This window comes from Lissotriton vulgaris, chromosome 3_1 (genome assembly GCF_964263255.1).
Source record: "Lissotriton vulgaris chromosome 3_1, aLisVul1.2, whole genome shotgun sequence".
Classification (NCBI taxonomy): Eukaryota; Metazoa; Chordata; class Amphibia; order Caudata; family Salamandridae; genus Lissotriton; species Lissotriton vulgaris.
Genome location: NC_141689.1, coordinates 1354348027 through 1354371368, shown reverse-complemented (window position 1 = coordinate 1354371368; position 23342 = coordinate 1354348027). Strand labels below are relative to the sequence as shown.

At 46.8% G+C, this 23342-nt stretch overlaps 1 protein-coding gene across 1 annotated transcript in view; it reads right to left on the bottom strand.

Moving 5' to 3' along the window:
* DNAH6 (dynein axonemal heavy chain 6) overlaps window positions 1-23342 on the bottom strand; it is a 2460712-nt gene that overhangs the window by 1015867 nt on the left and 1421503 nt on the right. Inside the window, exon 45 of the mRNA XM_086961829.1 lies at window positions 10455-10609. Within this exon, the coding sequence (XP_086817955.1) occupies window positions 10455-10609 (155 nt within the window). The remainder of the gene's footprint in view (window positions 1-10454; window positions 10610-23342) is intronic.

Here is a 23342-nt window from a genome sequence, read left to right as displayed (position 1 = left end):
CACATCCTAAAAATGTGATGGACCACCTCCGGATAAAGATGCCACTCTCGAACGGCCAAGTATTGCAGACTAAGACTGTCCATATGCACATTCAGCACCCTGGCCAGATGATTTGCAATTACACACATCTGATGGTCCTGGGCCCAGGATCAGAGTCGCAGAGCCTCTCTGCAGAGGCCATACAACTCTACTCCTCCCTGTTTGTTGATGTACCAAATTGTGGTAGTGTTGCCTGGCAGGACCAGAACTGACTCACCGCGAATGGAGGGAAGGAGGGTGTGAGAAGCTGGCTTGGTATATGATATACACTTATGTAAATGGGTACACTGCACCCATCCAGACAACCCTTATGGTGATTTTAGTGGTCTTAGACAACCTTAGAAATCTCTCTAAGTGGTAGCTGTGGAAAGCAGCTTTCAGGCTTAGTCCAGAGGAGTGTAAAGCAGCTTGTTTTACCGGAACATAATCTTATTGATATAGATTAAGGGAAAAAGAACGACACAGTGTATTTATAAAAATGTGTATTTATTATAAGACACTCACTAACACTAACCGGAGATATACACAATGCACACATTACGTTCCAATAGAAACAGGTATGTAACACAGTTACACAGTAGTCGCCTGGGGGAGACCAAACCATATACTAAAATAGTGGTATGAGAACAACTCAAAACAAGACTATACCCAGACGGCGTAGAAGTGCCGGGGACCCAAGGAACCACCCAAGGTAAGTAACCAGAAACCCCACAGAGGCCATGTGCAGAGTGGCATCATGACTGCGGGCTCAATACAAGTCAATGGGTAAGTTGCGGTTACAATTTTAAAGAAGAAGGATCCTTGCCAGTGGACCCTGAAGAAACCCTGTAGTAGACTGAAGATTTGAGAGCTACCCCGCCCGTGGATACCCTAGTAACCAAGATACCTACACCAGGGAAGCCAGGTGCATATGTGTGAAGTGGCATCCGAAACTTCGGTCAAACTCAATGGAGGACTTCAGGAAGACGCCGCTTCTGGAGAAGGTGAAAGTGTCCGGTGGAACCCAAAGGTGGATTCAAGATGAGAAGTACCTGCAAGCAGAGGGGACAGAGTCTATGCCACTCAGGAGTGACTAGGAGGCACAGAAGACGTATACCCACCGATGGAGAGCTGACAGTGACCATGGAGCAGCAGCTGTGTGGACCAGGCAATGCTGTGGAAGACCAGGAGCTGTTCATGAGCTGTCCCTAGTCAGATGTCGAGAGTTGAGGGGTCGGTGTCTGTCGGGAGCACAAACAAGCCTTGGCAACTGCAAAAACATGGAAAGCAAAGAAGATGCAGAGTATATGGAAAGCAAAGAAGATGCAGAGTCAGGACCAGCAAGATCCAGCTGACTCACCACAAGCAGAGGATTCATAGCAGGCCCCAAGCAACCAGGGGAGCACACAGAAATCAAAGAAAATCCTCAAGCGTACCCACAGGCAGAGGCACTGGAGTCGCAAGAGGATCTCGAGCGGCTCACCAAAGACGCAAACCCACGATGCAGGTGATGCGGTGGGGATGAAGATCTTGGTCACAGTAGATGCTTGAGGTTGGGGCTACTTGGATCCCGAAGATCACAGTGGAAGGAAGACAACACGCCTTTGCAACAGGAAGTCAATGCAGCGCACAGGGGTTCAGTTCATTTGGCTCCAACGAGTGACACTGGCCTCAAGCTTGGTGGATGGACAGGGCAGGCCTTGTGGGATGTGAAGATCCACCACCCTGTGTTGCTAGCCTTTCGGAGTCTGTGGGAGCCCAGGATCAACAGACTGGTCAGCTTAGATGCAGTACCTGCCGATGCAGGGAAGTGACTCCTACATTTCAAGGGAGATTCTTTCATGTGTCTTGGATGTCCACCAGCCTTGGAAGGTTCCTGTATGGAGCACATGCATAGACGTTGCAGCAGACAAGCAGGGCGATGAGACCAGGAGCAGCAAGAGCCTTCCCAGTTGCAGTCTTGATGGCCAGAGGGAAGTTCAGCGAAGTCCAGAGTGCCAAGACGGTCGAAGACGAAGTCGTGTTTTGAAATGAATCTTGTCCCATGACGAATCTAGAAACCCGCCCTCATGTAAGCCTTTAAGTACCCTAAGGAAAGTGTTGAGACAATTCAGGGTTCCCTCCCAGAGGAGGGGTCGGACAGTGGGGAGGATATTAGCATGTCCTTTGTCCAGTTTCGCACTAGAGTGGGAGCCAACAGCTCCCTGAGCTGGTTTGAACTGGACCACACAAGGAGGGCACCAAGTGTGGCCTCAAAGCAGACTGAGTTGCGCTGGCAAACCCTCCCACCCGCCCCAATACACTCAACCCCATGTGACAGGATACCTATTGTTCTGCCTTACTCTGCTCGAGCGTGGCTCAGCAGCAGGAGGGCAAAATCGTGTCTCTGGTCGGCAGCAGCCATGTTGTGCTGTTTGGGTTTAGAAGACTTATCGGGAGAACTGAGGGCCTCCCGGAGGAGCTTTAAAGTGCATGGAATCATACCTCCCACACTGTGTACAGTGTGGGGGTATGATTCCAACATGTTTGATACCAAACATGACAGGGTTCATTACAGCCAGTTTAGAGATGGCCATCGCGTTATGACGCATGGCCACTCTACGTATTGTAATGGCTGGTGCACTTACAACCTGGAAGAATGGACTCCGAAGGTTGGAGGGTTGTCATGCTCATGCAGGGGCACCCTCACACTTAGAACCAAGCATCTTGACTTCGGGATTGAACACCCTGCTTTAGAGGTGACATAGGTTTTAAGTGTAGTGAGCTTAGATATAGGGAACCTAGATCTTTCATGAGTGATGCTAGCATCAGCTTACACACACTGCAATGGCAGGCCTGTAGTTACAGTTTGAGTGGTCTCCCATAAGAGGCATAATATATGTTTTAGCCCATCGGGACCCCTGGGGTACCTATGTTCAGTACCATATAATAGGGACTGTTAAGGCAACACCAGTATTCACTATACTGGGAGTAGCATCCCTGACCCCATTCCTGCTCCGGAACCAACTCTATTGCACCTTTCTGTCGCAAAGATAGAACCTACTGCCACAGAGGCAACCGATGGTCCTCCAAACACCAACCCTGACAAGGGGAGAAAGGAGGGGGAAACTCCAGAAAATAAAGGGCATAACCATTTTATACAAGAATCAAAACCCAACGATCTCAGATTTCCCAGTTTTCTACCACTTGTGGGAAACTTTGTTTTGGTTGTCCTTACACTTGCCAACTTCTCTGGGAAGGCTTCTAGACACCTCTCTCCAGTGGGGGTTCCTACATGATGTAATCATCAGTGGTCAGCTGGATTCTCGTGGATTCAGAATTCCTTCTGCTTTTTGTGCCCCAGGAGATAGCAAACAGCGCACAACAATTGAGCAGTTCCAATCTCTTTGTGTCAGCAAAGGTCAGGAGACAGTTCCTTTCAGGCAGGGTCTTTCTTCAGATGTTCTTCTCCTAGGTCCAGGAGTGTTCTGAGGAGGTGGTGAGTTGACAATCTTGCACAATGCAACAGCCAGTGACTGGAAAATCTCCTACACCCAACTACATTTCTTTTCTCTCCCTATGTCCCTCCCCTTTTGTAGCACATATCCTCCTTTACTATAAACATTTCCAAAGTTCTCATTTCAAAATGGTTAACTCCATCTTTTACCCAGATGAGCCCTGGGTCTTCTTTACCCAGTACCCTATTCAGATGAGGTGTCATTCCGCTGTCACGATCAAATACTGATTTGCTATACTACCGGGGCTGAATGTCTTGAAGGGACATGGGAATGAATGGGAGCAGATTCTGCCATCCACATTTGGCATCTACAAGTCAAAAGAACAAGTTACTTACCTTCTGTAACGCTTTTTCTGGTAGATACAGTATCTGCCTGTGGATTCCTCACCTTGTGAATATCCCCCTGCGTCAGCAGCATTCGGAAATTCTTTTTGTAGCTTCGCGCCGACGTGGAACGACGTCACAGAGGCACGGCATCGCTCGCGACTCCGCTGACGTTACCGACACCATATTAGGCCCACGCCGGCGTGATGACATCAGTTCCACCCTTTTTTCCGTGCCTTTGAGGCACACGGACGGACCGATGACAGCAGAAATATACACAGTATACTCAGTACACAAATGTCAAGTTAACACACATAGTGTGAAACCAAAGCAGGAAATAAAAACATAATAAACATTTCCTTTGACAGTAAAAATATATATTTACAATACAACAACACAAGTATAGCAGAGTGGACAACGGGGAGGCGGGTGGGTCAGTGAGGAATCCACAGGCAGATACTGTGTCTACCAGAAAAGGCTTTACCGAAGGTAAGTAACTTGTTCTTCTGATAGATACATCTGCCAGTGGATTCCTCACCTTGTGAATAGAGTCCCACAGCAGTCCCCACTCCCGGAGGAGGGTGTCCACTTTCCTATACCAGAAAATCCTGGAGGACAGCACGCGCAAAATGGCCCTCCCTCCTCACATCGGTATCTAAGCAGTAATGCTTCGCAAAAGTATGGAGGGAGGCCCAAGTAGCGGCTCTACAAATATCCTCAACAGGAACACCCCTAGACAAAGCAGATGTTGATGACTTTGCTCTAGTAGAGTGAGCTCTTATACCCTCTGGAGGGTCCTTACCCGCCAGGGCATAGCAGATCTTAATGCAGAGGATAATCCACCTCGAGAGCGTGCGCTTGTGCACCGCCTTCCCCTTCTTGCAGCCAGCAAAGCCTACAAACAGCTGGTCATCCAATCTGAACTCTCGTGTCCTGTCCAGGTAAAAGCTCACCGCCCTCTTAGGGTCCAAGCAGTGAAGTCTCTCCTCCTCCTTGGAAGGGTGAGGGGAGGATAAAAGGTAGGGAGGGTAAGGGACTGCCCCAGATGGAAAGGAGTTACCACTTTAGGCAGAAAAGCAACCCTGGTCCTTAGAACCATTCTTTCAGCATGAATGGATAAAAATGGGGGCTTAGAACTAAGAGCTTGAAACTCACTTACCCTCCTTGTCGAGGTAATTGCCACCAGAAAAATAGTCTTGAAAGACAAAAGTCTCAAGGGACATGTGTGTAAAGGTTCAAAAGGTGAACCCATCAAAAATGTAAGAACAAGGTTCAAGTCCCATTGAGGTACAATAAAAGGTGTAGGAGGAAATGTATTGGTAAGGCCCTTAATGAAAAGTAAAACAATAGGAGATTTAAATAAAGAGGGCTGGTCTGGCAAACAAAGGAAAGCAGACAAGGCAGACAAATAACCTTTGATAGTTGCCACCGCAAAACCCTGCTGGGCCAAGGAAAGAGCAAACTGTAGAATATTGGACAAACGAGCCCTTAAAGGGTCAACCGACTCCTCCCCGCTCTAAGCAACAAACTTAGACCATCTATAAGAATAAATGGACTTGGTGGAGTCACGTCTGTCCGACAAGATGACATCCAACACATCGTGCGGAAGAGAAAAGGAAATCAGGTTGCCCTGCTCAATCTCCAGGCATGAAGGTGTAAGGTCTGGAGGTAGGGGTGTAGAACCTGCCCCTCCATCTTGGAGAGGAGATCTGCCCTGTGAGGGAGACGGAGCGGAGGGCACGGGGAGAGGTGGAGAAGATCTGTATACCACACCCTTCTTGGCCAATCCGGGGCGATCAATATGACTTGGGCCCGGTCTTGGCGTATCTTCCTCAGAACCCGAGGAATCAAAGGTATGGGAGGAAACACGTAAAGGAGTCGAGAACCCCAACTCAACTGAAATGCGTCCCCCAAGGTTCCCTGCATCGAAACTGGAGGCTGCAGAATGACGGGCAGGGAGCATTCTCGCGAGTGGCGAACAGGTCCACCCGAGGAGATCCCCACATCCGGAAAACATGACGAACCACCTCTGGGTGGAGCCTCCACTCATGGTCGGCGGAGAACTGCCGACTGAGACTGTCTGCACGAACGTTCAGAACTCCGGCCAGATGATTTGCCATCAGACAAATCAGATGGTCCTGAACACAGGACCAGAGACGCAGAGCCTCTCTGCAGAGACACTGCGACCCCACTCCTCCCTGCTTGTTGACATACCACATCGCGGTCGTGTTGTTCGTCAGGACTGTAACTAACTGACCCCGAAGGGAAGGGAGGAAGGCCTTGAGTGCCAGATGTATCACCCGCAACTCCAGAAGGTTGATGTGAAGCAACCTTTCCTCTGGAGACCAAAGACCCTTGATCTCCAGATCCCCCAGATAAGCACCCCACCCTATAGTGGATGCATCCGTTATCACTGTGGCCACTGATGGAGGTAGTTGAAAAGGCTTTCCTTGTGACAGATTGTCTTCCACGCTCCACCAAGACAGATCCGCTGCAGTTTCTCTCGAGATCCTCACTGACTCCCTGAGATCTCCGCCGTGCTGATACCACTACCTGCGGAGGCACCACTGGGTGCCCTCATGTGCCAGCATGCATTGTTGACCAACAGAATACAAGAAGCCATCAGACCGAGCAGGCGAAGGACCTTCAGGACTGGAACGACCGCTCCATTGAAAAACAAAGGAATCATTTCCTGTATGTCGTGAATCCTTTGAGGAGGTGGGAATGCACGACACACAATAGTGTCCAGTACCGTACCTATGAACAGGTTGCGCTGGGAGGGCACTAGGTGAGACTTGGGTACATTTATCGAAACACCCAACCTGTGCAACAACTGAGTTGTCTCTTGCAGATGATGGAGCACGATCTCCGGAGTTCTGCCTTGATCAGCCAATCGTCCAGATACGGGAATACAGGTATCCCCGACCTTCTGAGATGTGCTGCTACCACAGCCATCACCTTGGTGAAGACTCGAGGCGCAGTAGTAAGACCAAACAGAAGGACCGCAAACTGGTAGTGTTGCGATCCAACCCTGAAACAGAGATACTTTCTGTGCGACTTCAGGATTGGGATATGAAAATGAGAATCCTGCAAGTCGATCGACATCATCCAGTCTTCTTCCAGCAGCGCTTGAAGAACCTGAGCAAGGGTGAGCATCTTGAACTTCTCTTGTTTCAGATAAAGGTTCAAGATCCTGAGATCCAGGATTGGACGGAGCCTGCCATCCTTCTTGGGGATAAGAAAGTACCGGGAGTAGCGCCCCTGACCCCTTTCCTGCTCTGGAACCACTTCTATTGCGCCCTTTCTGAACAGAGCCAGGACTTCTTCCTGCTGGAGCAGCAGATGGTCCTCCGAACAATAACCCTGGCAATTTTGGGGAATTTGGGGGAAACTCGGAAAGGGAAGAGCATACCCATTCTCCACGAGATTGAGAACCCAAAGATCTGAAGTAATCAATTCCCAATCTCGTAGAAAATGGGTAAGCGGCCCCCAACTGGGCCCACATGATCCGGAATGGCGGATCTAGGGCTGCTTTGTGTGGTGGCAGGGGGCTGGGAAGGGGACAAGGAGGAGGAGGAGGCTTGACGACCTCTAGGACGAGCTCGTTGTCTTCCTCTGTACAACTTGTACAGCGTGTTTTGCTGTTGTTGTGGCTGCTGCTGCGATGTTTTATAGGAACGAAAGGAAGACCTGCCAAATCCTCTGAAGAGTCTTCCAGTAGAACCCCTGGTCTGAAGACCCCAAGATTTTGCTGTGGCCCTGCTGACTTTGAAACGTTCTAAAGCAGCGTCAGCCTTCTTGCCAAACAATCCTGAAACATCAAATGGCAAGTCCATCAAAGCAGACTGAACATCTGCAGAGAACTCCGATTATTTTAGCCACGCAGCTCTTCGAGTGGCCACCGAAGAGCCCATGACCCTCGCCACCGAATCAGCCGTGCCCAGCCCACTCTGAATCACCTGTCTCGCAGCAGCCTGAGTGTCCGAAATTACTTCCTGAAAGTCCTTTCTATCCACCTCAGGAATTTTTGGCACCAACTGCTTCACGGAATCCATCAAGGCATGGATGTACCGTCCCATCAGACAAGTTGCGTTAGTAGATTTTAATGCCATACTGGCTGAGGAGAAGACCTTCTTGGCCGCCTGATCTTGCTTCCTGGACTCCTTTTCCAGAGGAACCTGTGGAAAAGCACATGCAGACTTCTTTGAGCAGGCAGCCTGCACAACCAAACTCTCAGGCAGGGGATGTGTTGATATATAATCCGGGTAACCAGGTGCAACCCTATACCTCCTCGCCACAGCCCTTGAAACCGCAGGAGCTGTCAAAGGTTTCTTCCAGACTTCATAGATGGGTTCAGCCAAAGCATCATTAAATGGCAGCATTGGCTCAATAACTGAAGAAGGCGAGTGAAGGACCTCAGTAAGAATATTAGATTTATACTCAGCAGTGGGCAGAGTAATATTCAACAAGCTTGCTGCCTTTTTAATAACAACGTGATATGGCATCACATCCTTGGAAGGCACGTCTGACACAGAAGCCAAATCCCACTCAGGAGACAGTTCAAGACCACTGGCCTCTCTCAGGTCACAAAAGGATCATCAGAATCCTGTAACTCTCCTTCCTCCACATCAGCAAACCGATACCTTTCTTCCTCCATAAGTCTCTGGCCTTCACACCTCGACCTCTCCTTCATAAACAAAGTCGACGAATCCAGAACCGACTCCGCCGGAGCAAGCGTCGAACCCAAAGTCGGGTGAGGTAGTTTCACCCGAGGTCGAACAGAATCCTGCCTCGGAGTCGTGGGCACCGGCGTTGATCGAATCGACGCCGATGGATTCCGCGTCAAAGGCTTTGGCGTCGAAGGCCTCGCCCGCGCCGGTAAATGCCACTGCGGTGCTAGAGCCGGCATGAAAGGCATGAAGGGCGCAGGAGCATAAGCCTGGGGAGCGCCCAAGTTAAACGCCATAGGACCCGTGGGACCAACAGGTGCACCAGAGGGGTACATTGCCCTGGAGTAAACTCCAAACATGGCATTCAGGAACTGGGATCCTGACCTGGAGCCAAAAAGGCTGGATAAGGGCCCCCTGGTAGCTCTCGAGGAGGCGGAGTCGTCTCAACGTTGATCTCCTCCTCGGCCTGTGGCACCGGGGTCGACAAACCCGCAGGCACCAGAACCTCGCCATCACCAACTTCCTTCACCTCACCTTCATCCTCCCGACCAGAAGGATTAGACGGATCCGGAGAAGAGTTCGCTTGCTGCTTTGGTGACCCTGGCGAATTCGCACGCAAAGCCTCACCATCAGAGTCTTGTGCTTCTGAAGCCGAAGCCTCCGCTTCCTTTCGAAGTAGCCTCACTTGCGACTTCGGCCTCGAACTCGAGTCCTTCCCTGAGTGACGACGTGACTCATGACTCCTCTTCTTGTGCTTCTTCCTCGAGGACTTTGAAGCATGAGCAGATGACGACTCCGAGCGTGACCTCGATCGAGACCTCGACCTCGAACTCCGAGACCGAGACTTTGAAGTCTTCTTATCTTTCTTATTTTTTAGCTTCGCAACAAGGAGCTTCGTCTACCTCTCCCGAAGAGCCTTCAGAATCATATTCTTACAAGATGGGCAATCCTCGACGTCATGGTCTGAGCTCAGACACCAGACGCAGCATTCATGCGGGTCAGTTATGGACATAGTCTTGCCACATTCCCCGCAAGCCTTAAATCCAGTCTTCTTCGAAGACATCTCGACAGAAGACAAAGATACAGTGAAAATAACCACAGAGTACCAAAGTTACTAAAAAGCTACTGTACGATCCCAGAAAACCGTTAGCATCGACGGCGCGGGAAAAAGGGAACTGATGTCATCACGCTGGCGTGGGCCTAATATGGTGTCGGTGACGTCAGCGGAGTCGCGCGCGATGCCGTGCCTCTGTGATGTTGTTCCACGTCGGCGCAAAGCTATAAAAAGAATTTCCGAATACTGCTGACGCAGGGGGATATTCACAAGGTGAGGAATCCACTGGCAGATGTATCTATCAGAAGAGGCAATGTGAAGACTGTCCTTTGTTCTGCCTACTGTTACTGTACACCTCTCAGATGGCTAATCCCTAGTATAAAGCCAGTTGCTGAAAAGACATTTGCCTTCCTTGGCCAAGAGGTAAGCCTTTGTCGCTTGGGAGCAGGGCCATTAACTCCAGCCAGGAATGTGTATTGAGCCTCTGGAGGTACGCTGAGTGGCAACAATGGTTAAGAAAGTACACTTCTTTGCTACAAAATAAACTAAAGTTATTAAAAATACATGCACAATACATGTTGTAGGTGGGAAGCACAGGCACCACACTACTGTTTAGGAGAGTCCTGAAGCCAGGAAACTGAGACAGGGAAAAATGGGGGCATAACAACAAAAATGTTATTTCTTGCATGTTAACCAGCGCATTCATAATCAAGCATATGAGTTCATAGTATTAAACGACAATGGGAAGTTTGTAGCATGTGGTACTCAATTGGGCATGCAATCCTTTAAAATGTATATCATGCGCAATTAGGCACAAATTTGCAACATTGCACAAATAACAAATCTGTACTTCTGAGGTTAACTTGCTTGTGCCAACAAGAGAATAGTTTACCTCGACACATGATCTACTGCATCCAAGAAAAACACCAGCTTTGTCTCTTTAGAATACGTCATGTTGTAATCATCCAGGTAGTCTTGTAATATAGTTTTAATCTTTTCCATATCAGTCAAGTCCTCATATATTCTTTCACTCTTTGGTGCTCCAAGCTATGAGAAGCCATTTACATTTATTTAAAAAAAAATTATTAAGCTTAGTTCAAGCACAGACATAGAAATATAATTTGTTCAAAATGTGACACAAAACGTAACAATTTTTCCATTAATGTACACAGCTCTGAAATGCTATTCTTAATTTACATACATGATTTAGTTAATTACACTGTGATCTGTAGAGTGTATGTTTACGCTAGATAATGAATATTACATTTGTATATTATGGCCACCCTACAGAAGATAATTTTGCCAGATACATTCAATTAAAATACCTATTTCAGAATGTTAATGTCTCAGTGTGATATATCGTGTTCTTGACAGTCCTTATTTCTTGAATGGAGATTCGTCAGGCTCCAAAAATATACCCCACATTCAAGGTAACAGATTCAGCCCAGTATTTTTCACTCCATAAACCACGTAAAATGTAGACATGAAGCAGTTTGTACTAGAAAGCCAATAACTTATTTTTACCAGAAGAGAATTCAAAAGTTTAGCAGTTAGAACAGAGAAGAAGGTCACCCCAATATCAGATTTGTTGTCAGAAAATACTGGGGCCAAGATGGACTGAAGTAGTGTGATAGGGACAAGACAATGTACTGGTCAATGGATAATGCAATTAGCCAAGCATGTTGCTTTGAAGGTGATACATCTAGCCACAAGCATCCGGTGTACAGGCTGAAGTGCAGGGGGAATCTATGGCCTGATACTGACGTGAACGTTGACTTGCAGCTGTGTTCTGTATTCTCTGCAAGTTTTTGATCCCTTCTCTCCAAGGTATATACTGTTGGTGTTGTTCTAGTTGGGAGAGTCGTAGACTGATTTTTGATTGTACCCTTTGGTGGAATCCTAAATAGGGAAAGATTTGAGAAGGTATTTCATCATGTAAAAACATCCTTATTTAAAACTTGTGGCATTAGTGCGAAGTTTGAATTTTTAATCTTGCCTAGATTGCTCACTTGCACTAATTGGGAGGAGGGAAATCGCATTGTGGTCATATGTTGTGCAGGAGATAGATGGTCTTGTTCCCACTGGGCAGTGTCTATGTTTCTGATGTATTTTCATTTAGGTATTTGTTCGCATCCAATAATCTAAGAGGGAGCTTGCAGGAGCACCAGAGTGGGGGCAGACTTCAAGCCGCAGCATCCCAAGCAGCAGGGAGCCACCGATGCCAGCACTCTAGTTCTAGTTCAGTTTTTTTTTCATAGTTAATAAAAACTGTTGCAATATAATAAAACATCAAGTTAAGACAATTCTACATATGATATAAAAAAAACATTTCATAGTTTATATATATATATATATATATTTTTATAATTCTTTTTATTAAAGTGAAAAACAGAAATCAATACAGATGTCTTGCTTATGGAACATAATACAATTGTACCAGCATAGAATACATCAATGGGCATTCCCAGGGCAAAACAATGCTATGAATAATCGATGTCGTGCGGTCTCATTAAAACAGGAGAAACGTGTTTTACAAATCAATCAGTATCAATCACAGACCCCCCCACCCTGAGGGACCGGAGCGTTGTAAATCAGGATATTTCAAGTGGCAGGAATACGGAAAGCGAGCGAGTGAAGTGAAGCAACGACCACAACGATCATGCAAAACTGTCAAGTCAAGTCAAGTCAGAGGATTTATATGAAGGCATCCGACATCAGGATATTAACAGGATATTGGACACAAAGAAACAAACAAAGAAAATACAAAACACCCCAACCCCCCACCCTGCATCCCTGCATATGGCTAGCACCTAACCCCGATTAGCAGTGTGCCTGTCGCCCCATCTAACTAGGTTCTAAAAGTAGAAAAAGAACTGTGGAGGAGGATATCTTGATATAGGCTCCCAGCCTCCCCCCCCCCACTCCAGAGACAAGCAAACCCCGTAAAATGGCTATCAATTTGAACAGACACAGCAAAACAGACAGGGGAAGCCGTAAACACCGCCCAACCTTCTGTGATCTTAATGATGAAAAATTACGCATTTATTGAAGTCACAAACTTAAACCCAGTCCGTAAATCTCATCCCTGGCCCTTTATGAACCTCCATGCGAACCCCTTCCATACGAACCACCGCTTTACCAGGAGAGTCGAATAGCACCAAAAGTTTGGAAAAGTTCGGTCTGGAAAGAGACAAAAGTATTAAGTCACTGTGAGTTCCCCCATCTCCGACACACTCCCTCGACCGGATCGATTCCTGCTGTCATTTCCTTATCGACCATGATAAACCAGACAGGGAGGAGAAAGATGGCGTCATAGACGAAATACAGAAATCGAAAGTATCCAGGGATGGAGAACCAACAGGTCCTCCATCGATCAGCAGGGGTGTTGAAAATGGCAGGTTTGCCAAAGCCAGGGGTTCCTTATTGTTAGTAAACACATCAGCCAGGGATTTCAGAATATCTTTCTGCACGAGGCCCACATTAGTTGAGAAGATATTCACTGCGGGGATCATAGCTCGCTGTGGGTCTTGCAAAGGAGCTGGGACCGGTCTTGTGCCTTTCGACGCCAGTGGACTGGGAGCCATTTTGTAGATTATAGATTCCACATGTTGATGTAGTGCCCCGATGGCGGCCAAGATGGTCTTCAGCGATAGCTCAGACTCCTTCCGAATCTTCCCCTCTTGATCGACTCCGAACATTGCAACGTTCCCTAGAGAGCCGGGTCTCTCAGAGGAAACCGACAAGAACGATTCAGACGGCTACAGGGGGTGACTCGTCAGTTATCGCGGCAGCGCTCCGTCAGTCAGTCACCGCGAGCGAGGACTCCGACCCAGCGGACCCGGTGGTGGCAAAGCGGGTCCCCGGGACAGAGACCACAGCCCACGGCCCAGACGTGTTTCGTCACCGCTCCTTAAGTGGCATATCTACCAAGTGACCGCCATCAACATCAGGCAAAAAGACAACTTCCACAGCACGAGACCGGACCCGACCAGTGTCCCACGGCCGATGTTGATCAACTGAAACCCGGCTGGGTCAGTACTCGAGGCCCCGGCTCACGATGTGGAGTAGGCCGCAGATTAAAACACGATGTATCTCCGTCATGCAGACTGGTAAATTTCTCCGGGCTTCACCATCGGACTCTGGATCGGTTCATACACACGAAGGGTGGGCGAAAATTCAGGATATTAAACAGGATCGTCCGACTGGAGAAGGAGGTCGGCGGAGCCGGGAGCCTACGCGGCCATCTTTGTTGCTAGCGTAGCTCCTCCCCCAGTTTATATATTTTTAAGAATCAATATAGCGACTGAAAATAAGTTCTCCTGATCAAGCTGTTTTTGGTTCAGTGCATGTTGTAAGGGATCTAAGGGACTTAGTTCCAGTGTACTACTTCCCATCATCCTAATGCCAGGCTTCAAAAAAAGTGCTTCTAAGTGCAAAAAGTGCTTAACCTTGATAAAGTGCATTATTTATTTGTTGTAAGTGAATAGTACCAGGACCGATCTGCTAAGTGGAGACTGCCCTCTTTGAATACCTGTGATAAAGTTGCAGTTGTTCCCGTGGACTGTCCTAAAAACCAGTTTATGTCTTTTGAGGCACTCTTCTGGCAGAGGTGATGGCCACCAGGAAAGCAGTCTTAAGAGTTAAAAGTCTTGAAGGACAGTTGTGAAGCATCTCAAAGGGAGCGCACATTAAATATCTCAAGACCAGATTCAAGTCCCACAGAGGTATAACGAAGGGAATAGGAGGAAAGAGGTGAGTTATGCCTTTCAAAAAACAATTTACCATCTGGGATTTGAAAAGGAAAGGCTGATCAGGAAGCCGAAGAAAGGCAGAAATTGCCAAAGGATAGCCCTTAAGAGTGCCCAGAGTAGAGCCCTGCTGGGGCACAGAAAGGAGGAACAAGAGAACCCCAGAAAGCGGGGCAGAAAGGGGATCCACATCCTTTGCTGTGCACCATGTCACAAATTCTTTCCACCTGCAGGCGAATACCGTCTTAGTGGAAGGACGTCTGGCTGCCTAGATTACATCACAAACTTCGGGAGGCAAGTCAAATAACATCAATATGAACTGCTGCCGCTCAATCTCCACGCAAGGAGGTGGAGGCTGGACCGGTTCAGGATGAGGACCGTCCCCTACTGCTGCGACAGAAGATCCTCTTGAAGAGGCAGTCAGGTCGGAGGATCTATGGCCATGTCGAGCAGCTCGGGATACCAAACTCTTTGTGCCCAATCCGGAGCCACAAGGATGACTTTGCGTTGGTCACGCCTGATCTTCTTCAGCACTCTGGGCAGAAGTGGTATAGGTGGAAAGGTGTACAACAGACCACAACTCCACTTGCGACGAAAAGCGCAGCCTAGCGACTGTTGCTTTGGAAATTCTAATGAGCAACTAGAGTGCTAACATTCAGAATTTATGGCAAATGTGTAGCACATCTGAATGCCTTTTTGATGGAACCAAAGTAAAAAACTGTAAGTGTTTCCTACTGAGGAGACTGTAGTAAATGAGCAAATTAGGAAACTTCATAACAAATAAGTCTCCCAAGATGGCCGCCAGAGACCAAAGAGCCCAAATGTAGCACAAATATCACCCAGATTTAGCCCAAGTATAGCCCAATGACAGAATGTCCCAGAGTGTTCTAAAAACAACTAGAGCACTAACTAACAGTCTTACTTATGACAAAAGTATGGAACACCTAAAGCCATCTTGATTGGAATAAAGTGGTAACACTCAAAACATTTAATTTACAAAGGAACACAATGAGGGGCTTCATTTTTCCATAGAAATTATGATTAGTGCTACAGAAAGAAAAATTAGGGCACAATTAGGTCGCCCAGGGCTGGGTGATAGCAGAGTGCAATCGTCCTGTTCACAGGAGCCCCTGTGTTAGGTTTGGATCAAGTTCCTAGTAGGACGTCCATAAGTGCCTCATTAAAGGGCAAAAGGGGTTCAGAGGTGGTAAGCCCCAGGTTGAAGCACTAAGGTCAGGAGATTAGTCCTGACCTGCACTGAAGGCAGCTCCAGTCCAAGGACCTCAGCTGCCCTCTTAACCAACATAGCATAGGACATCCTCTCCCCCGTAGCCACTTTAGGTGGAGAGAGAATGCCAGTGTCTGAGGAAGTATCCAGACCACTAGCTTCCCCAAGTTCTCCATACCAGTCCATAGTCTCCACAGAGACATCCTGCTTCTCTAAAGGGTCTCCAGACTCCTCACATTCCTCTCTTGAGCCTAGCACCTCCACAAAGTAATCAGGCGACAACATTAAACCCCTGGGTTCTGTCAAGGTCAGAATCGGCGTTGACCGACACTGTTCCGGCTCCATGTCATTGGGAAGGAGGATGGAGCTGACCCCACCGACAGCCGCTGGTGATGTCGCTGGCACCAACTTCGGGTTCGACGCCGGCGAAGGTCACGTTGGTACGACTGGTGTCAGATCATATCCAAGATCCCATCTAACCCCACGGGGCCCAAGGGCTCACCAACGGGGTCGTTCTGCTCAAATACGAGGTGCGTGGCCTCGTATAAATCCTTAATTTGAGCGGGGGTTGCTCCAGCTCCCGGAAATGGAGGGAGGCATGAAGAAGACTTAGGTACCGGCTCAGCAGAACAAATGCCTAGAGCATCGGTGCTCCTTACCTCTCTCGACGACGGGTGCCAGTTGAGGTGAAGTCGAAGTTGGACTTCTTCTTCTTGTGCCTCTTCCCCGAGTGTCCACATGACCTCGAATGGGAGGGAGAGGACTTAGGGATCCAAGAGCGATCAGGCGACCTCCTTTTCTTTGAACGTGAACATGACCTCCTCGGAGTCTCGCTCAATGGTATGGACTGCCGGGCTGCGAGTAACTTCAATGCCCGCTCCCTCAAGGTCTTCAGAGCCATCGCCTGGCAGTCTGAACAGAACTTTGAATCGTGGTCGCGTTCAAGACACCACAGACATACGTGGTGGGGATGGGTAACTGACATCGTGCAGGAACAAGTGAGTGAGTGAGTGAGTGAGTGAGTATAAGACTTGTAAAGCATGGACTCCCCCATGGGCATCAAGGCACTGCGGAGAGAGATCAATATACCAGATGTTAAAAGTTGCAGAGCTAAAAGGTTAAGGCAAGAGACAGCTGGAACAGGTGAAACGCCAGGTCTTCAAGGATTTATGGAATGAGGGGTGTGTTTCCAGGGTGGAGATTGGGAGAGCAAGCAGATTCCAAAGGTTGGCCCCTATCATGCCCTCCCCCCACCTGACTTTCCTGAACCTGGGAACTATTACCCGATTCTTGCTAGCAGATCTCAGGTTCTTGCCAGGAAGGTATCTGTGAAACATTTTGTTAATACCTTCAGACCCCCTATTATGGATGGTCTTATGAACCAAGCATAAGGCTTTAAACACAATTCTCCTCCCAAGCGGGAGCCAATGAAGGCTTCTGATGGTGGCTGAGACTGTGTGAAATTTAGGGAGACCCATCACCAGCCTAGAGGCTGCATTCTGCACCGATTGAAGTCGATGAAGGACTCCCTTTTCCTGCACGGTTTAAAACTTGTCTTCCTACCCAACATCCCTTGCACACAAAGTCGTCATAAAGTCATCAAAAACGTTGACAAAAGTCTAGAAAAAAGCCTGCCAAAAAGCGGCAGAGGGGTACCTCTTCACGGATCAGTGCTTAACAGGCAAGTAAAGAAAAGAACTGACCTCTGACCCCCTGGGTGGCGCCTATGTAGGCACCCCATCATAACCGACGCTACCAACGTCCTCAACAACACGCTGAGCCAAATGGAGCCATCCAATGTCGCGTGCAAGTGATATTGCTCAGCAAAAGTTTCTGGATCCAGCCTGACGCCTGGGAAATTCAAAGGTAAGGACTCTGTAGCTAGAAGTCTCTATCAGATAAAAGCAGCACATTTCTCTGACCTCTTTCTATATTAACGGGTTAGGGCCAACTGTCAGCAATTACAAAGCTTCTTCCTTTCCCCCACCTGCCTTAGCATCCCTAGAACAAATGTTTACAAATACATCTCAGCGTAAGTTAATTACAAGACTTTACAACTGCATGCAACGTACTCATCCGATAGCTCGTCCCAAGTCTCTTAAGAGTTGGAATGAAGAAATGCCCCCTTACTGAGGAATAATGGAAGTTTTGCTGCGGTCAACTAGAGAGGCTATCCCCGAACTACAACTTCAACTTGTTCATTTAAAGTTCTTAGATAGATACTACAGAACACCAACACAGCTTTTTAAAATGGGGCTGCGCGAAGACGATAAGTGCTGGCAGTGTGGCTCACCTCAGGCCTCTTTCCTGCATAGGGCTTGGCACTGTCCTAGGATAGCACAATACTGGGTGGAAATGTTTACCTCAATTAATTAAATACTAGAACTGAGGTTGAAGCCATCACTCCTGAGTATCTTGGGGTACATGGAAGACACCACTGACGAATCTAATCAACTGCTTGCTATGCTACTGTTACTGACAAAGAGGTGGGTGGCTATGAATTGGGGAGAAGTGGGGGTTCCGAAGACTAAATCATGGGTAAAGGACATGATCTACTGACAAGAACAGCTCAATATACTCTGGAAACTGATGCCCTCTGCCTCTAGGCCTGGAAATACTTGGGAGCCCTTTCTAGACTGGGTTAGATCTCAAACTTTAATAGATCCTAATACAACCGAACCAGAGGTCTTCACTAGTAAATTGCTTTTGCTAGACCTATGGATCATACTGCCATGTTGTAACCTACCAGTATTATTACTCTCCCTTCTGTGTAATAAATCATCTGATGCATGTATAGGCTGCTACACCTAATGTCACTTTTTTATCTGTTAAGAGCTGTAACCGTCACAATGTGGCGTCAACATGATCATGTATATTAACTGCTGTGCTTAGTTCTCCCCATGGTTGGGGTGGTTGTTTACTTTTTTCTGTTAGTTTTATTTTATCTGTCCTTTTCTTTTCTTTACCTTCCTCTCCTCCCTTACCTCTCCTTTTCCCCCTATTTTCTTCTCCTTTCCCACCATTTATCCCCCTCTTTTGTTCATATGAATACACAAATCGATAATGATGCACACTTGTATGTATTGATCGTTCTTTTATGAAATGTGGATTCTGTTATGTTTTCACAAAATGTTCAATAAACAAATACAAATTAAGAAAAGACAACTGCAACAAAGTAGACTACAAAGAAATGGAGAGTCCTAGAAAACTGTTACACCTGGACGGTGCGGAAAACAGGAAACCGACGTCAGCACGCCGACAAGGTCTTCGTATGGCTCCGATAATGTCATGTGAAGTCGCGAGCGGAGCCGTGCCGTTGTGACGTCCTCGTCGATCGATGTGCATGAACTATGAAAAAAGTTTCAGTGGAATGCGGCACAAGGGGTAATTCTAAAGGTGAGGAATCAACAGGCAGATGTATCCATCAGAAATGACCGGGTTTCTGTTGCAGTCACTATTCAGGTAAACATCTAGTAATGACTGATTGTACACTATATGTAATAAAATGGCTGACCACACTTACAAAGCCTGGTTCATAGACTCTGAGGTTTGTAGGGGTGTCCTGCTCATGCAGGAGCTCCCTCACACTTATCACCATGCACTCTGCCCTCAGGACTGAGGAGGCTGCCATACTGGTTAAGTGAGGTGACCTCAGATATAAGGAATCTCACACAGGCTGCAATGGCAGGCCTGTAGTCAGTTTGAGTGGGCTGCTGTGGGGAGCACATTACATGCTGCTGCCCATGGGAGATGCCTGGTGTACCTATGCACTGGGTACCTCAGTACCATATACTAGGGACTTACAAGTGTACACCAGTAGCCAATTGTGGTTGTACAAAAGTACTCAAAAGGTCAATTTAGGGAGAAAGCACAGTGCCTGGGGTTCTGAATAGCAGGATTCCAGTCCGACTAGGTCAAAAACATACTTTCATCAAGCAAAAAGTGGGTGTAACAATTAAAACAGATCCTACTTTCCTACAATCATTATCTGAAATAAGTATTCGGAAAACTACAAAGTAGAGACCTTGACTCTACCATATGTAAACACTCTGAAAGAGAGGTGTGCATGGTATCAAGGGAACAATAGCCAATGCGCAGGCAAGGAGAGTAACCGCAAAAACCGCACATTGTGGCATTGTTAGAATGCATGGTGTAACCACCATCAAGAAGAGTGTCAGAACCTTTGTGAAAATCATAACCAGTCGACTGTAAGATTTCAATAACAAGTGCACCCTGCCAAAATTAGTGAAAAGGTCCGCAAAACAAATGAAGGACCGATCAATTAAGAATGTCCAAATGGGAGCCTCGGCCAGGCCGGAAACATGGACTGCAGAGGAGAGCCCAATACTCCACTAAAGTGAAAACTCAGACACCCGAAAAGTATTAGGATGCTCTTTGTATAGCCATGGAATGACCAAAGATTCCTCAAAAATGGAATCCCACAGACGCTCCTACAAAATGCACAAGCAAAATGTCCATGTAAGAGATGCTAAAAGTTAAACGCAGTGCTTACAAGCATACAGAAATGCCTCCAGGACCAGATGACATAGGTAAACTTCCTCAATAGGAAGAGAATACCACAAGCAAAGGACCTCTTGAGCATAATGCCCATCATCAAAGGAAAAAAGGAAGGAAAACCTATGAAATAGATGTCCTCGTAAAATGTAAAAAGGGGACATAACCTGTCATAAACAGTGTTGAAAGAATAATACCTGCTAACCGGAGGAACACTACACTGGAAGCCACAAACAGGCACAATAGACATCTACGGCACTGCTATACAATGGTCAGCCATTCAAGAAATTAAGGATAAACATCTCCCATACAAGCCTAGTATGGGGAAAAAACTACAGAGTCAGATAATCAGAAAGATTTAAATTAGGACTCTGTTTCACCTCGACTGTTGCAGAAACGCTCCAAAACCGAGACAACCTGGGCACCGAAAAGTTGGGTGCCATCAAAGGGCTATCAACCAAACCTTAGACAACCTCTGAAAAGCCTGAAGTAGGTTGATGGTATAACGATGATGAATTAAACCCAGATCTGTGACTGGAGGTGAGTGTCTGAAAGGTTTCAGCGCTACATCAATCATCTTCTTGTGTTTGCTTTGTTCGCCCTAAGTTGGCAGGGTCTGCCCAGACGTGGGTCTCCTGCACACTCTGCCACAGGATTCAAGCTAGCCTGGCTGATGAGCGGTTTAACCCCGAAACGTGTCCCAGAATGCTTGTTTCCGGTTCAGGGAAGACCTGGCTTGGCAGTTCAGGCTGGACAGTTCCCCTGAGGAATAGGGTCAAAATTGATTTGTATAAAGCTGGTATGAGCTTGGTTGGCAAACTGAGCTAAAGATCAATGATGAATTCAACCCAGATCTGGGTCTGAAAAGTTTCAGCACTCTGTCCATCATCTTGTGTTTGCTTTGTTCACCCTAAATTGGCAGGGTATGCCCAGAAGTAGGTCCCTTGCTCACGTTGCCACTGGATTCAAGCTAGTCTGGCTGATGAAGGGTGTTACCCCAAAACCAGTCCCAGGTTGCTTGTTTCTGGTCCTGGGAAGACTTGGCTTGGCGGTTTGGGCTGGACTGTTCCCATGTGGAATAGGGTTGAGACTGTTTTGCATATAGATGGATCTGAAACCGGGCTGGTAAAGTGAGCTTAAGAACAATGATAGATTCAACCCAGACCTGTGACTGTGGGTGAGTTTCTGAAAAGTTTCAGCACTCTGTCCATCATCTCCAAGTGTTTGCTTCGAGGTACGTAACCAGGCATGATGACGTAGTGCCACAGAGGATGCCTTGGCCTGACCTACCAAATCAGTAGTATCCATGCCACATCTACTTATCAGCCTAGTTGCTTGTTGTCCATCCCTAATCAGCTGTGCAAGACTAGGTCGGAGGCCATCTGGAAGTGTTGGCAACATAGTCTACAAGGAAGAAGTGTGGCTAGGTTCAGTACTGCGCATAACCCTCAACGTAACTAGAACACCACAAATTCACGCTTGCTCAAAGGAGAGAGAGGGGGAACGGCCACCCACGTTCCCCAAGTACTTCCGTGAATACGAGTTCACGGAAGAGAACTTGCACAACTTGAGTCTCAAACCTGAGCAATTGTGTATAATGTCAAATATCAGTAAAGAGATACAATCATTACTGCTACGAAATATGATGAGCAACTAGGGGGACTATATGGACACATCGCTAATAGACCATAGTTAGCCTCACTATGATATCCTTTAGTCCCTGAATTTGATGTGACTGAAGCAAGGGGGTACTTGTTTCCTATGGGACGGCTCTGGAGATATGAATTGGCTTTTTAACTTCAGCTTTTTAACGTATGTTTAAATTTAAATTGAACCTAGATTATGGCAGTACTGATATTTGCCTTTGTTTCTTTTACAGACAAATTGCATTGCCTCTTACCAAGGATTTTTTGGAATACAGGTAATATATTATATACATGTGGAGTCATTTGCCTTTTAGGAATGTTGTGATTCACCTTATATTGGGTATCTTATGTTGCTCACTTCTCCCGCATTTCCCCCAGGGAATGACCAACTATTCCTTCAGTGCTCTCTTTATAATTGGATCTAGTTTCACTGAAAACTTATGGGTATGCCTCCTTAACTAGCCGGATGAGAGAAATCCTCTTTCATGTACACTATCCCCTCGGCCCTTTATTTCCCAAGTATTTGAAGGTTAGATATGATATTTATTTAACTCTATGGGCCATATCCTCAGAACCTTTTAGGAACTACCTTATTATACTGGACATAACTGTGCAGGAATCATCTCTATGTATATTAAGTGAATAAGGCAGCTATTGACATATTGGTTTTTATGGTTGCAGATTCTTATTGGATATATATTTTTAATCTCCTGTCCGGAAAAGAAACGGACACAGTGTATGACGTTATGGTGAGCTCTTGGTTTTGATGTAAATGTTTTAAATTACACAAACCTATTGATGTGCATTTTTTTTGCACATTTTGCACTGACTGGTTTTTTGGGCGTCTAGGTTTTCTATCATTATTACTCTTTGCACACTTTCAGGTTTGTCTATATATACTTCTCTATACATATTTCCTCTTTAGTTTTGCCCTAAAAGATGTATCGTCTCATCACATACGGTATCTCTTAGGTGCACTTGTGGTGGCATCTTGTCTGTATTCTCTTCCAGTGGTCTTTCACAGTCTAGCTTCTTGATTATTGTGAGATGATGGCCTTTTGAGTGTACAATTCCACTATTTGTTGTAGCCCTGAGGAAGTCGATGTGTGATTGTCCCAAGACGAAACACGTGTTGGCCGCTTCAATGAGATAATATGAACCATCCATGAGTCAATTTTGTCCTTCGTAGCTGATGAAAACATATGAATAAAGAAGATTGACTCGAGACTACTATGGCATTATGAACTCTCTTTATTTGACATTATACACAGTTGCTCAGGATTGAGACTCAAGTTGTGCATAGTCTGCAATGAATCCCACAAAGCGTGAGAAAAATGTCCAAGAACAAAAGACGCGTTAGTGAACCTTATGTCAGAACTAGATGAGGAAAAAATATGTCTGCCCCACAAATCCTTCCTCGTAGATTCTCTATCCAATGCAGCATTAGGCAAAGAATCCATATTTTGAGAGGCTTACACAGCGTGTACCACCAGAATATGAGAGGTAGGATGCCTGAGGAAATAAGCTGTATCTCCAGGAGCGGGCAGGTGCCTGCAAGTTATAGCATGACTGACCCCAATAAGGCACATCAATCAGGGATCAGTAGATTTGTCTACCATAGGGAGACCCAACTCCAAAACAGC